At 39.7% G+C, this 16,765-nt stretch overlaps 1 protein-coding gene across 1 annotated transcript in view; it reads right to left on the bottom strand.

Annotated features, from left to right (window-relative positions):
• Positions 1–53: 53 nt before the first annotated feature.
• Positions 54–16,765, bottom strand: part of pkn3 (protein kinase N3) — a 33,309-nt gene continuing 16,597 nt past the window's right edge. Inside the window, exons 11-22 of the mRNA XM_014414209.2 lie at positions 13,565–13,715; positions 11,886–11,976; positions 11,296–11,357; positions 10,815–10,884; positions 10,448–10,539; positions 7,571–7,747; positions 7,427–7,489; positions 7,254–7,330; positions 6,857–6,999; positions 4,356–4,463; positions 4,058–4,138; positions 54–764 (exon numbers count right to left, since the gene is read on the bottom strand). Of these exons, the coding sequence (XP_014269695.1) occupies positions 564–764; positions 4,058–4,138; positions 4,356–4,463; positions 6,857–6,999; positions 7,254–7,330; positions 7,427–7,489; positions 7,571–7,747; positions 10,448–10,539; positions 10,815–10,884; positions 11,296–11,357; positions 11,886–11,976; positions 13,565–13,715 (1,316 nt within the window). The 3' untranslated portion in view covers positions 54–563. The remainder of the gene's footprint in view (positions 765–4,057; positions 4,139–4,355; positions 4,464–6,856; positions 7,000–7,253; positions 7,331–7,426; positions 7,490–7,570; positions 7,748–10,447; positions 10,540–10,814; positions 10,885–11,295; positions 11,358–11,885; positions 11,977–13,564; positions 13,716–16,765) is intronic.

Below are 16,765 nucleotides of genomic sequence, written 5' to 3'. Positions count from 1 at the left end.
TTAAATACTGTAAATACTGGAAGTACTATAAAACTCAATAAATGTTTCATGAGGAGCTTTCTGGTTAAAGTCCAGCATTTATACATTTATTCATGTTTACCTTCACATAATTTACACTTTACATATAGGCTGGTTTTGTCTAAATGGGCACATTTGTTATTTAAAATTTCTAGACATTAACAGGTCAATATCAGCAGAAGTGAGAATTTTGGCCATTTTAAGCATTTAACAAAGAGAGAATAACAAAACAATCAATAGAAAAGTACATTCAGTGCATTTTACCTTCAGTGAGACTTCACATATTTACAGGTTAGACAGTGTTACTCTTCAGAAACATTGCAGTGTAAATATTCTGTAAATAGCCTAACGAAAAATGACAAAAAAGTACAAAAATGATTTTGGCAAAGTGTTAAAAGTAACTCCTGCACAATGAAATCAGACCCAGCTAAGCAGATCTTGCCAGGGAAGAAATATCTGAAGGATATCTATAGTTTTTCCATCTTCTGCTCTTCTGTTGAGCCAGAAGAGCAGTGTTGAATAAGACAGAGCTTGAATCGCCGTGGTCAGCTAATGAAAGAGAAATCAAAGTCTGCAAAGATTTCCTGTTGCTCAGCAGTGAGGATGCAGGGTGTCCGCGGGAGTGTAAGGACCGGTTTGAGACGAGTGAATTCTTCATCAAAGTTACTGACATCCTGTGGAGCTCTAATGGCTGGCAGGAAGGGAGGCTTCACCTTCTTGGCCAGAAGAGCATCCCAGTCCATTTCCTGGTAAGATAAAATAGGAGTTAAATTGTCTTTTTCAAGAAAGATGCGGCCACGACAGCAGCAGAAATTGCAGGAAATTACAGTTCTATAAAGGCCTGCATCGAGTATAATGTAGAAGATAGTAGGTATAATAACCGGGCGTCATAAAGATACTCTATTTAACATATAATTCCTTTGGAAAATTTGTTGTCTACAGGCCATTTACCAGTATAAGCAAATATATTAGGCATTTATAAACCATACAGAAACATCACCAATCACTTTTTGGCAGACAATTACTTTGGGACACAACATCAGACCCTTCTGTATCTCCACTAAAGTGATGGCAATTAATGCCCAAAATATTCTGACATTTATGTTTGGTCGATGATTTCTTTGTTGTAAAAATGTTAAACCGTTGGAATGCCGGTTTATATCCCTTTAAATTGTGTGTGGGTTGCACTCGTGAAAAAAATCAAATCAAATGAAAGAATCAAACTAAATCAATAAATTGTTAAATTGCCAAATATTTCCTGTTTCTTCAGACTTCAATCATCCAATCCAACAAACGACACCAAAGGGTCAATAGCAGAATAAGCTGTTTGGCATTGGCAGAGAAGATTTGGTAGGTTTTCCATGGGTGCAACCCACATACTGTACTGAACTCTACTGCTCAAGCCACAAATGATCTAAGGAGCTTGGAAAGAAAAGCAACCGGACTTCTTTCAGCTTCTTAAAGACAAAAGTTAAAGAAGTCCGGTCGCTTTTCTTCCCAAGTTCCTTAGATTACCATGACTTGGATGACTGAGAACCTTCACAAATATAAATACATTTCCTTACACATAAATAGACTTTCCAATGGAAGAAGAATTGTTACAAAAAAGAAATAATCAACCAAACAAATTTCTTTACTTTTTCTGCCTTGTTTATCTCATATAGAGTGTTTATTTTTACGTGCACCTAGGATTTCTGGCCAACAAGGCACAACTGCTGATATTTTTAAAAAGGGATTTTTATGTCACATGATCTCCTCAAGCTGTTACATGTACTTTGAGATGGCTGCGATTAAAAGTACACAAACGTAACCCTTGTATGGTATTTTAATTTGGAATCCACCTTTTTTTTTTTTTTTTAACTACCTTGACCTGGATGAAAGAGAACCCACACAGACACAGACTAATTTCTCAACTTCTCATGATAATCACAACCTGAAACTGGTTCCAGTAGATGGCCATACCTGCCTGACCCTGGTTCTGCCAAGGTTTCTTCCTGTTAAAAAGGGACTTTTTCCTTCCCACTGTCACCAAACGCTTGCTCAAAGGGGATCACGTGATTGAAATAATCCAGAGGAAAATGCCAACAGAGTCTTTACCTTACAATATAAAGCACCTTACGGTGAATTTTGCTGGGATTTGTCATATAAATAAAACTGAATTGAATTGAATGTTGAACTCCTTTGCCTCAATTCAAATCAACTGTATTTATATATATAGCACCAAATCACAACAAGCATTGCTTCAAGGAGCTTTGTATTACAAGGTCAAGACCACACAACAATGCTCAGGTCACTCTCTACAAAGCCAACACTGTTGTTTCTTGCTCACTGGTTAAATAATCAAACTTGTGCTCTTCATCATTCCTGTCGAAACTAATAATATTTAAATTAATAATGATTGTGGATGACAGTGGGTTTGGTTGTGCACTGTGAATATTTTGAAAAATCAAATTTAAATAATCTGAAAAATTGTAATAACAATTATCCCAGGTTATTATTTGATACTGTTAATAGCACTGTTTCTCCTCCACCCTGTTCTAATGAGGATGATTCTCAGTGCCCTGAATCATTTATGTCTTTTTCTCTAATTACACTTAATGACTCAATGATTACCTTCTTTACATCCTATTTGAGACGTCCACCACCATTAGCACATCTTTGTTTTCAGTTCACTGAGGCAAGGCAGTGTTCCCTCCTATACAAAACAGCCTGAAATAACTGCTTTACTGAAGAAACTTAATCCATTGGTAGCTGTTACCAAATTATGAAGAAACACTTGAAGAACATCAATTCAGATCTTTTAGCATTTCCTCCAAATGGCAGATTTTTAAACTCAAAAGTAGGACTCCGTTTTTGAAGCTCTGTTATGATCTTTTGATGGCTTCTGATACAGGGACTTGTTTTACACTCTTCCTATTTGACCTCAGTGCAACCTTTGATACTGTTGACCATAAAGTTTTACTTAATAAATTTAAGGTTCTGGCTGGCATCTCTAGCTCTACATTCGATTGGTTTCCCTTCTACTTATCTACAAGGACTTTCTCTGTTAGGACGAAGAAGCTATCCTTGAACATAACATTGTGGGGTTTCCACAATGAGTCGTCTTTTAGTCGACATTTTGTTCATGTCTCTGATGATGGCATTCAGCTATATATGCCTTTTAAGGCTCAAAGCTGGATAGGAGGTCCTCCCTAGTCCACTGTTTAATCAAGATTAGGAACCGTCTCACTATCTGTTACCTTGTTCTAAACGGCAACAAGAGCGACACTGTGGTTATAGCTCCTCCTGAAGTATGTCCTAAAATCAGTCAGGCTTTTGCTTCTTTCTGTTCAAATGCAAATTCCAGAAAGGTGATCTCTGGAGAACATGTAAAATCTATTTTACATTTCTGTTTCTTTCATTTAAGAAGCATTTCTAAATTGTGACGTACGGTCACCTTGTCTGAACTCGACAAAAATCATTCATTTGTGCGATTGCATGATTACTAAAATGCCTAGATACTCTCTTCCATGACTCCAAACAAACTCACATTTCTCCTCTTTTATATTCTTTATACAGACTCTCACTAGATTCTAGGATTATTTTTCAGTTTCTTATACGACAGAACAGTAAACAGCCAGGCCGTAGGCCATTTATCCCAGCTGCTTAAACACACTGCTGCTCACAGTCTTCAGCCACAGACTCAGAATCTGTTAGATGTTCCTTATAGAAATTTAAAGACTAGGGGACACAGAGTCTTTGAAATAATTTCCACTAATGTGGTTAGCTGACTCTGGACTTCTGCTTAAAAAGCAGTTAAAACCCTTTTCTTTAACCTGACAAGTCTTTGTTGAGACTACGGTCTTAACCTGATTTTGTATTGGAACTGCGGTATTTAATTTTCTCATATTTTTTGTTCCGTTTACTTGTGCAGCTCTTTGTGATTCCTTACTTTTCAGATGTTTTTACTCAGCACCTGCCCTTCCACTATTTCATCTCATACTCGTACCGGGTACTTCAGTGACTTCAGTTGAAGCAGCTACAATAACTGGACACTGACCTCATAAAATTTGTGCCTTTTGATCTCCAAGGCATCTTCTTCTCCTGCTCCCAGTCTCAACTCAGGATTTTTCTGCAGCAGCTGAAACACAGGCGGGAGAAAGAAGGTGATGTAGTAGCCTAGGTCAACAGCATTTAGAATATTCAGATCATATAAATAGAATTCAAATGTGCTGATAAGCTCAACAGACAGTTTAGATTTTGAGCACTACTTCATTATTAAAAGTGTGAATAAAACTGAAGAGGTCATAAAATGTTCCTCATCTGGAGAATTCAGTTTCCTTAGTCTGGGAGCCAACCTTCTGAATGAGGGATGCAGAGTTAGGAGAAAGGAGGCGGGGGTAGCGCACATCATCATTGACAATGCTATCAAACACTTCTTCCTCATCGTCGCCGGGGAAAGGAGACTGAAAGAAAGAACAGAGCTGTAGTAACTTCATATTGTTCTTGACATTATTTAAGGATATAATTCAGGCATATGCTCCAATGCCTTGTGCCAAACAGCTACCTGAACTCTACTCACACAGAAGTGTTTTTACATCTTCACTGGGTACGCCTCTTGACTCCTCTGAGCCAAGCATTCCTTTAACCTTAACTATTCATTCGTGTGAATGCTGATTAGGCATTCGGACTGGCAGTAGTAAAACCATTACTTAAAGAGCCATCACTTGACCTGAGTGTCTTTCCTTTTATCTCAAAAATTCCTGAAGGAGTGGTGGTAAACAGCTAACTTATCATCTGCAAAGGAAAGGTTTTTTTGAAGAGTTTCAGAGCCCATCACAGCACAGAAAGAGCTTTAGTGAAGGTTACAAATGATCTTCTTATGGCCTCTGACAGTGGACTCATCTCTGTGCTTGTCCTGCTAGACCTCAGTGCAGCGTTCGATACTGTTGACCATAATATCCTATTAGAGCGATTAGAGCATGCTGTATTACAGATACTGCGCTGCAGTGGTTTGCATCATATCTAATAGATTCCAGTTTGTTCATGTAAATGGAGAGTCCTCTTTCCACACTGAGGTTATTTATGGAGTTCCATGGGGTTCTTTGATAGTAACACTGTGAGAAATCTTGGAGTCGTTTTTTGACCAGGACATGTCCTTCAATGCACATATTAAACAAATATGTAGGACTGCTTTATTCCATTTGCACAAAATCTCTAAAATTAGAAATATCCTGTCTCAGACTGACACTGAAAAACCAGTTCATGCATTTATTATTTGTAGGCTGGACTACTGTAATTCACTATCATCAGGAGGTCCTTCAGTTAATCCAAAATGCTGCAGCAAGAGTACTGACAGGGACTAGAAAGAGAGCATATTTCTGCTACATTGGCTTCTCTTCATTGGCTTCCTGTTAAATTAAGAATCTAATTCAAAATCCTTCCCCTCACATACAAGGTCTTGTATAATCAGGCCCCATCTTATCTTAATGACCCCAACAGGGCACTTCGACCTCAGACTGCTGGCTTACTTGTAGTTCCTAGGATACTTAAAAGTAGTATGGGAGGTAGAGCCTTCAGCGTTCAGGTGACAGACAACCTCTCTACTTTTAAGATTAGGCTTAAGACTTTCCTTTTTGACAAAGGTTACAGTTAGGGCTGGATCAGGTGACCCTGAATCCACCCTTAGTAATGCTCCTTTTTTCATCCCTTTTCACTTACCGTGTATTTATACACCACACTGCATCTAATAGTTGGGTATTATTTATCTCTGACTCTTCTCCATGGCATGTCTTTTGTCCTGTCTTCCTCCCCTTAACCCAACCAGTTGCAGCACATTGCTGGCCCTCCCTAAGCCTGGTTCTGCAGAGGGTTTCTTTCTGTTAAAGGGACTTTTTCCTTCCCACTGTCACCAAAGTGGCTGCTCATTGGGGGGTCACCTGATTGTTGGGATTTGGTTAAGCCTTCGTAACACTTTGAATTCACGTTGATTTTTTTTTTTCATGCGAATATCCAATATGGTGGTGTAGAGAGGCAAGACTATCAATAGTACCCTTGTCCAACAAAGTACAGACCTAACTGTAATTATATAAACATTTGTATATACAAATGGTTGTTAGTTGTCCATAAACAGTCCAGCATTCACTTCTTTTCAGATTTTTTTTTCTTTTACTTAGCACCAAATCACAAGAGTTGCCTCAAGGCGCTTTATATTGTAAGATCAAGACCCTACAATAATAATTCATGTTTGGTCTAAATAGACTGGTTCTTATATAGCACCTTTTTCCCTACTTTAATGTCCTCATTCATCCATTTATATAAGAACTTTCTCTTCGCCAAAATGCTTTCTATCAACACACACTCATGTTCCCAGCTGGGATCATCCCACCAACCTTCCAATTAGTAGATGACCTGGTTTACCTCCAGACCTAAAGCCAAAGTCATATTTAGACTTTGGCTTTAGGATAAAGTCTAAACATGACTTTATCCTATCTCTGAAACATGGTTTTAATATAGGAATTTTGGTTTGTCTGAGCTGGGATGATTTTTCAACATTAATAGAGCATTGAATTTAGCAATTTGGCAGCAAAGTCTAACAGGAAAAGCTAATTGAACTAACAAAGCATTTCATGTGAGGAAATGTGAGGTAACATCAGTGTTTAAGCTCTTCTGTATGGAGGAATGAGTAAAGATTACTTTAAAGTAATGCAGTGATCAATAATGAATGGAAATGTGTAGGAAGGTCTACACCAGACACTGAAGGTGAAGGTGGACATTGCCCCAAAAAATTCAAACCTTTTTCTTCCTGCAACCTTATGACACGGTGCATCTTTATATACGGTCTATGGTTTACACTGACCTCCCCCACCAGCATCTCATAGACGAGGACCCCCAGCCCCCACCAGTCCACACTGCGGGTGTAATTGCTGTCTGTCAGCACCTCTGGAGCCAGGAACTCTGGTGTGCCACAAAAGGTTGATGTGCGATCCCCGTGGCCCATTTCTATGCACAGTAAAGTGTCACAGAGTGACGACAGGGATTGATTACATACTTGTTTAGTTGGTACTGTTCATGCATATAAGTGTGAGTGATTAATTACAAACTATCCATGTACATTCATAGCCTTTGACACAAACACTATAGAGTTCTGAAATCTGGCAAAACACAAAATCTAAAGCTTTGACTTTCTGCACTGAAGATACAGAGACCACACAGTTTGATTTTTCAACAAAAAAATAAAATTGAGATCTATTTACCTTCTTTGCACAAGCCAAAATCTGCTATCCTTACAAAGCCATCTGCGTCCATCAACAGATTGTCCAGCTTCAGGTCTCTGAATGACACAAACAGAAAAAATGATGCCTCATGCTCCTGACATGCAGCTCATAGTTACGAGGACATAGTAATAAATTGCCTTGAAAGGACTCACCTGTAAACTATTTTGTTTTTGTGGAGAAACTCTAGACCCAAAAGCACACACGAGGAGAAAAACCTAAAAATCAGAGAAGTGGTAGAAATAACAGCACTATCCTGGATTGTAGCGGCAGGTTTTACAGAAAAAACATGAGCTCACCGAGCCTGACTCTCATTGAAGATGCTGTTGTGAATGTGCGTCATGAGGTCTCCTCCGGGCGAGTAGGCCATCACAAAGCACACGTGGTCTGCAGTCTGGAAACAGCCGTACAGGTTCACCAAGAATGGATGACGAGAGGAGTTGATCACTTCAAAGATCCTCTTTTCACACATGAGGCTGAACATGACCACACAGATACAGTGGTAGAAGTGACATATTAATACCCATCATCTCCTTCCAACAGTCTTAACTCTATTCAGACCCTTGCAGTTCAATCTTTAGATGTCACAGGTCAGAGTAATCATCGTCATACTGATATATGGTAATTAAAGATGGGGACAGAAATATGCAGATGCGAAGCGCTCTCAAATACTGTGCACCTTTTTGTGTCGGCTGGCTATTGAGCTACAAAAACAACAACACAACCCCCACCTCCATCCATCTTCCTCACCAAACGTGAGATTCCTCATAAACAAAATGGGAGGAGCTGCAATCAGAGATTTACTACAGCCGGGACGGGACACTAGACCATGTGTACAGTAACATTAAATGGGCCTACAGAGCAACACCCCTCCCCCGCCTAGTACAATCTGACCTGCTCTCTTTGCTCCTTATCCCTACCTACATCCACCTCAGTCCTCCAAGCACTTGGGTCATTAAAACATGGCCAGATGACACTCGCCTCCAGCTACAGGACTGTTTTGATCTAACAGCCTGTTCCATCTTCGAACAGCGGGACCTGGAAACCTGCACTCACTCTGTCCTTTTCTGTATTAAGTGTTGTGTGGCGAATGTGATAATGACTAAAACCCATCTGTTTTTCATAACCGAAAACCTTGGATGATGGGTAAAGTACCGGCACGGATCAGAACTCGTAACTCAGCCTTCAGGCTGAGGGACAGTTCCATGTACAGCGCTCCCACAGCCAACCTGAGGAAGGTATCCAACAGGCCAAGGAGGCCTACAGGAGGAGGACAGACGGCTTCCTCATTGATAACAACCCCCACCAGGTGTGGAGACCTCCAAGCCCTCACCAACTACAAAGGCCTTTTTACCAGGATTTTGATGAAGGTTTTGCTGTCAACCTCGATTAAGCTAATTGTGCGATAAGAGCCACACTTGTCAGGGGGTTTTATCCTTTTTAAGGATCAATGACATATTTGCTGTATACAATGACCTTGGGAGGGAGCCTGTCATTGCTGAGTGGAGATACATATTTGAGAGAGGCACTTTTAGTCAGTCCTAAATTATCTTATAAAATTCAGGTCCTTATCCATTCAGTCAAGGAGCTTTTCCATTCTGTAAAGCATTAATTACTTTTACATCTCCTTTTACTCTTTTACAACAGAACCAGGGTCGGCTGTGACTACCTGGGGGTGAGGGTAAGAGAGGCGAGCAAAGAGACACTGAAAAAAACAAACTGGGAGAAAGGGATAACGTTCCAGCATGCAGGAACAGTCATTAAAATTATAATTTGTATTCTATTTGATAAATCTTTTTGTCTGTTCTTCATCTAGCTCAACAGCTGTTCACCTAATCTGCAAATGGTGGGTGCATGCAAAGTCTGATGCTGTGTGGTTGAGCAGTTCTCACATTTTGCCTTTTACCTAAAAGTTGTTCTCTAGAGAGACTGCTCCATTCTGTGCAGGAGGAGGGACACACATACACAAGCATGTTTGTTTGGCTCTCTTTGTGTGTGCATTCATTTACATTAATGCATTCCCAAGATTCCTACACCTGCATTTAACCATTGCAGAGATTTACTCAAACTCTAAAGTAAAGTAACTTTAAACCCTGAAACTGCGCTCTGAAGGATAACTTTTAACAGAATTTCACTGCACCGATAGTCTAAAACTCACTTTATTATTTTCTCTTTCATTCCCTGCCACAACTGGCATCCATCACTCACTCACTCATGTAATTTAGATGAGAAAGCTAAACCCTATATTCTGCCCAGCCAAGTTTGTAATGGGCACAATCACAATCACTGAATCAGCCTTTAGCTGGCTTCTTTTCAAAACAATAACTTTGACTGTCTTGTGAAGGCATCTGTACACTGTAACTACAAAATATAACCTGGGTTACACAGGCACTAGTTTTATTCATGAACAGCCCTTAACTGATTTTTTTTTTTTTTTTTTTTTTTAACTTTTAAAGAGGGAGGAACAGAGGACGATGTAGAGTGGAGGAAGATGCATACAGGTCGATTAGATGCAATCTGAAAGAGATGGGAGACTTCAGTTGATCCAAAATGCTGCAGCAAGAGTACTGACACGGACTGGAAAGAGAGCGTATTTCATCCATACTGGCTCCCTGTTAAATCCTCCTAATATATTAAAAAGTAGAGCAGGAGGCAGAGCCTTCAGCTTTCAGGCCCCTCTTCTATGGACCCAGCTCCCAGTTTAGATTCAGGAGACAGACACTATCTCTACTGTTAAGATCACGCTTCTAACTTTCCTTTTTGATAAAGCATATAGTTAGGGCTGGATCAGATGACCCTCAATCCTCACTTAGTTATGTTGCAATAGGCGTAGACTGCTGGGGGATTCCCATGATGCACTGAGCGTTTCCTCTTCACTTACTATGTGTTTATACACCTCTCTGCATTTAATCATTAGTAATTATTATTATCTCTGGCTCTTTTACACAGCATGTCTTTTTTCCCGTCTCCCTTCCTTCATCCCCAACCAGTTTTCAAAGGACAAGGTTAGCAAAGAAAAAATGGAATAGCTAAGGACATAAAGAACGTAGACATGCATATAGGGAGACTAGGTGTGGAAAAGAAAAGGTTTAATTTCATCAAGCACTGGGAACATGTCCAAGACACCATCCACTAGAGTCAAAGCATTTTGGAGAAGACGAGATGAGATTACATACCTGTCAACTTCATCACGTGTCACAATATCACCTTTCTTCAGGGCTTTGATGGCATACATTTTACCTGACCTCTTATACTCTGCTAGCAGCACCTTGCATCAAATAAAAGAAACAGAAGTAATGTGGCTTAGTAGATGCACACATGGTATAAATTAGAAAATCCTAGGTGTCTTCCTTCTTGATTTACAGGATTTTCAGAAAAACTTGATCTCTGACCTTAGCTTTGAGGTCAAGGTCACTGAGATTTGAATTCAGATTTGCAATCACTACATTGCAATAGTTGCATATAAATTGTATTCCATGTTTAATGAAATGTTGCAGTCCCACTGTTGCCTTACAAATATAGGAAAGTAAGTTTAATGTATACCTTTCCAAAGTGACCTCTCCCTAGGACTGAAATACACTTGAAGTCTTCTATTTGAAGCCCTTTATCCTTCCTGCATGAGGATACAAAAGTGCACATGTTTATGTCCTGAAAGATTCCTTCATTGATTTCAGAGAAAAAAAAAAAGAATAAATAAAAATCAGTGTCTTTGTTACCAGAAACTAGAGAAGCAAACTTCAAACATTTATGTTACTGAGACGTGAACCTTCCGTTTGGATCCCAAACGAACATCTTCAAATATTTCATCTACACAGAATATCTACACATATCGACACAGAACCTTTAGATGTATATTACTTTAGAACTGGAACCACAGGAAGTTAAGTGTGGTTTATTTTTACTTATCCTATTTCACAGAAGGAAATAAAATCTTGGGTTGGTGATCTGGAGTACCCAAAAACTGTCTAATCAAACCTAACAAATTCACAAACATTAAGAAAAAAAATAAATCAGTATGACTTACAGTGTAGGTGGAAGAACAGACGGTTGTCTCTTTGGCTTTGGACTCTTGTTCTCATTGGAAGACTGTTTTTTTTTTTTTTTTTAGCAAAACAGAAAATAGATGAACTGACAGAAAGTGAATCCTTACAGAAAAACAAGAGCAGTATGCGAGCCAAAGCTGTAAATTCCCTCCACACCATCCATGAATTCAAAAGAGACTGATCCCAACCCTGATTACTTTAGGATACTTTCTAGAAAACATTATGATAATACGTTTCAGTTTTTATTACTTCAATTTGATATCTATTTGTAAAGATATGACGCCAAAGTTCAGTTTTTCTCATCTCTCACAATACTAAATATTTTTTCCATAAATTCCTGGATCCAGAACTGGATTAACTCCAAAAGGTTGTCACATCTGAATTGAACCATGCACCAGTACTGTAACCATTTTCATTCAAATCATCCATAACTTTTTGAATATTCCTGGTAACAAACTGGACTAATCAGTTGCCTCCTCAGACCATAGATGATTAGTTTAGTTATTTTGTTAAACACGTTACAAATGCATCTAGTGTTTGTATTCATTTGTCACGCAGACGGGAAGCTTACCAGTGGGGAGTTTTTACTGTTCTTTCTTATGGAATGTGGAGATCTGCCTGGTGGTTCTTCAGCAAAATTCAGACTCATTACTTCAGGTTCTCTTAAATAAACCAGAACAAAATATAGTTTATTACACTGTACCATTCTGCAGTTATTGTCTTGAATTAAGAAACTGACAAATAAATCATTAAAAATGATACAAACTTCAATAAACAAAAAGGGCGAGCCATTAGAAAAAAGAAAAATATTAAATATAAAAAAAATATTAAATTTGTCTCATATTAATACAACAGAAATCAGATCAAACCCGAAAACAGGTCTATATTACAAGCGGTACTTAATCTAAAGTAGACCCATCTCCGTCTGTGTGGAGCCTGCATGCTCCCCATGTGTCTGTGAGGGCTTCCTCCCACAGTCAAAGGCATACATGATGTGAGGCAGAGTGCTTTAAGTATATAAATATATTTGAATTATATCTAAATGTATGAGTAAAATGCAACATGATTCTTTTGGATTGCCCAAAACAATTCCATTCATGAGCTGAATAAATCCTGATTAAGGTATACCAACCTCATAAGGATAGCATCAAATCTTTTAAACAGATAAAAGATGAGCTTAACATCAGCAATAGACTTCTTCTGCTATTTAAAATTAAGAAATGTCTTAATGTGACACGAGGAGTGGGAAAAAGTTAGAGAAAATGGGGGTGAGAAATTTATAACTGCAAATACTACATTACAAGTAAAAAGGAAATCTGCAACGGAGCACACAGGGTAACAAGCTCAAACTCTTGGAGAGAATTCAAATGGAACGGCCCACGCCACTAATACATGCTGGAGAAAATGTGGTACACATACTGGGACTTGCATACATATATTCTGGCCATGTGCAGAGTTAGATATTGGAAGAACGTTTTCTGTGCGCTCACCAAAATTTGGCTAAAGAAGATTATTGGTGGCAGCAATTACATGCATTACAATTAGACGGCTGAAGGCCGACACTCCAACTTATCACATGTGGTTGGATAGACTTTGGGAAATCTGACTAATGGAGCAAATCTCGTACTACCTAAGGCTTTAGAAACACTTATTTATTAGGAGATGGAGACTTAATTTTACATTTTTTCAACAACGAAGAGAGAGAAACACATTAGCGGGCTAGAAGGGGGCATGGAATTTTAAATTTAAATCTGATTAATGGGGTTTCCTCTCTATTATTGTAAGGTCCTTATTGGGGGCAACTGTTGTTGTGATTTGGCACTATATTCATTTTTTTTTAATGAAATCTTAATTAAATTCTCTTTATAACATCTATGAGCATTTTCTCATTCAATTGGTCAAATGACCCTTGCAAAAACAAACTACCAACAATCATGTATGTATTCTTTCTGTAGTGTAAGTTTTTGTTGCTGTGTATTTTTCCCTCCACTAATTTTTCTTGTATGTCTGCACAGGGTTTTTTTGGAGAGCAAGAAAATATAGAATCACACATTTTTATAACCTTCAATAACATTACACAACCACTCCAAATACAGTCCAGTGATAACATTAGATTCAGCCTTCCAGTCAAGTTAATCTGTCCAGTCTGATAATATGAGCAGAAAAACAGCCTAAAGCAAACAACTTATTATTTCACTCTTTCATAGATGTCACAAAGAGATATTTCTGGGTCACAACACAGAGCCTTACTGTGCTGGTGAAAGAGCTGATGTAGTACTGGGCGCTGCTAATGGAGGGCTCATGGGCTCCAGTGAGTTGCAAGGAGGCAGGATGCTCATCATCAAACGGCCCCAAGCAGCAAAGTTCATGTTCATTTGGGCGGCACGCAGGAAGTGCTTCCCTGTGAGCAGGAATGATGGGAGAAAATTAAATCTGAGCTACATGACTGAAAAGGTTTTACATGCAGCAAATACTATGTAAAGAGAAAATGCAGTGCTCAAAAAACTTTGAAAACACCTCAGATCTCAATGGGAAAAGAAGCCATGTGGATATCTCCACTGATGTGGAATAAATAATGTATTATGAATGAAAGGTTACCACATTGTTTGATGGCAATGAAAGTACAGAGGGCTGAATTTAAAAACACCCCAAAAATTAAAGTGAAAAAACAAAACAAAAAAAACAACGATGCTGCAGACTGAAATTTTATTGCAGTAACTCAGAATGGCACTCAGCAGTTTGTATAGCCTCCACATGCTCAGAGGTATTATGTTTGATTTAAGTCATGCAAGTGTGGGGACAGTCAAAGGAATAAATTCCTTAATTTTCCACGAACTTCCAGCATATTCTCCCCACATGAGGCTGGGCATTGTCATGAACCAGGAGGAACCCAGGACCCACTATACCAGTGACAATGAGTCCAAGAGTTTCAACCTGATACCTAAAGGTAATCACGGTGTCCTTGCCTAGCCTGTAGAGTTCTATGCATCCCTCCATGGATATGCCTCTACAGACCATTACTGACCTACCATTAAACCAGTCGTGTTGACCAATGTTACAGGCAGCATAATGTTCTCCATGGCTTCTCCAAATCCTTTTAACATCTGCCACATGGGAACCTACATGGGAATCTGTAAAAACCCCAAAGCACCAGTTCTGGTAATCTACAGGGTGGGCCATTTATATGGATACACTGTAATAACATGGGAATGGTTGGTGATATTAAAGTCCTGTTTGTGGCACATTAGTATATGTGAGGGGGCAAACTTCTCAAGATGGGTGGTGACCATGGTGGCCATTTAGAAGTCGGCCATCTTGGATACAACTTTTGTTTTTTTCCCCCCCCCCATAGGAAGAGGGCCATGTGACACATCAAACTTATTGGTAATGTCACAAGAAAAACAATGGTGTGCTTGGTTTCAACGTAACTTTATTCTTTCGTGAGTTATTTACAAGTTTCTCTTTGTTCGCAGCCATTGACATGTCGAAGAGGTTAACACGTGAGGAACGGATCGAAATTGTGTTGATATCTGGTGAACGCAGTAACCGGGTCATTGCAGCAGATTTCAATGCAAGACACCCTACGAGACCACCCATCTCCCATGCTACAGTTAGCAAACTGCTTGCTAAGTTTCGTGAAACTGGTTCAGTGTTGGATTTGCCAAAATGTGGACGCAAGAAAACCGTCACTAATGAAGAAACATCAGAGGCTGTCCTAGCTTCATTCAGCAAGAGCCCACAGCGTAGCACTCGCCGCATGTCACTGGAGAGTGGCATTAGTCAAACATCCCTTCGGTGGATATTAGCTACTCACAAATGGCACCCTTACAAACTCCAGCTACTGCAGCATCTCAACGAGGATGACCCAGATCGGCGCACAGAATTTGCAGAATGGGCAAAACAAAAATTGGAACAGGACCCTCAGTTCATGCAGAAGATTTTGTTCAGTGATGAGGCAAACTTTTATGTGAATGGTGAAGTTAACAAACAAAACCACCGCTATTGGTCTGACGCTAACCCACATTGGATGGATCCCTACAAGACTGTTGGACCAACAAAAGTGATGGTTTGGTGTGGTATATATGGTACAACGATAGTGGGTCCATTCTTCATCAATGGTAACCTCAAGGCCACTGGATATTTGAAATTGCTACATGATGATGTGTTTCCCTCTTTATGCACTGAAGCTGGCACGTTCCCTGAGTTTTTCCAGCAAGATGATGCACCACCACATTATGGGTGCCAGGTCCAAGCATTCCTAGATGAACAGTTTCCTGGAAAGTGGATTGGTCGTCGTGGGCCAGTTGAATGGCCCCCATGTCTCCCGATCTGACCCCCTTAGACTTTTATCTTTGGGGTCATCTGAAGGCAATTGTCTATGGTGTGAAGATACAAGATGTGCAGCACCTGAAACTACGGATACTGGATGCCTGTGCTGACATTTCTCCTGCGGTGTTGCTATCAGTGTGTGAAGAGTGGGAGAAGAGGGTTGCATTGACAATCCAACACAATGGGCAGCACATTGAACACATTTTATAAGTGGTCAGAAACTTGTAAATAACTCATGAAGGAATAAAGTTATGTTGAAACCAAGCACACCATTGTTTTTCTTGTGACATTACCAATAAGTTTGATGTGTCACATGGCCCTCTTCCTATTGAAAAAACAAAAGTTGTATCCAAGATGGCCGACTTCTAAATGGCCACCATGGTCACCACCCATCTTGAGGAGTTTGCCCCCTCACATATACTAATGTTCCACAAACAGGACTTTAACATCACCAACCATTCCCATGTTATTACGGTGCATCCATATAAATGGCCCACCCTGTATAGTAAATGGCTCCAGTGTGGCAGACAGAGTCCACATGCCCCACGTGAGGATGTCAGCCCTCCCTCATGACCTTATAAGGCCCGGTGTTTCTAATTGTTCGGTCAGAGACACTGACACCAGCAGCCAGCTGGAGGGCATTTTGTATCTCTGGTAGTGCTCATCTTGTTCTTCCTTACACAGATACTGGTCCTGCTGATGGGTTAGCCTTCTACAGCCCTGTCCAGCTTTCCTAGAGTAACTGCCTGTATCCAGGACTCACCTCTATGTTCTTAAGACTGTTCTGTTACCAGCAAACCTTCTGGTAATGACATGTATTGATGTGACATACTGAAGGAGTTGGACCACGTGTGCAACCCATGCAGGGGTCCAGGTATCACCTCATGACACCAGTAGTGACACTGAGCCTAGCCAAAAGCAAAATTACTCAAAAAACATGCAGAAAAAATGAAGAGGGAAAAATGTCAGCGGGTCTCCATCTGTAAAGCCATTCCTGATTTTGGGGTTGTCTTCTGTTGCCCCTCTAGTGAACCTGTTATTAATTTCATTACCACCAAACCAGATGAAAGTGATTAACACCCACCGCTGCCATTTAACTGACCAGATCAAAATGTCAGAAGT

Source organism: Maylandia zebra, linkage group LG7 (genome assembly GCF_041146795.1).
Source record: "Maylandia zebra isolate NMK-2024a linkage group LG7, Mzebra_GT3a, whole genome shotgun sequence".
NCBI classification, from domain to species: domain Eukaryota; kingdom Metazoa; phylum Chordata; class Actinopteri; order Cichliformes; family Cichlidae; genus Maylandia; species Maylandia zebra.
Note: the sequence above shows the minus strand (reverse complement) of the source record. Positions and strands in the feature narration are given on the sequence as shown.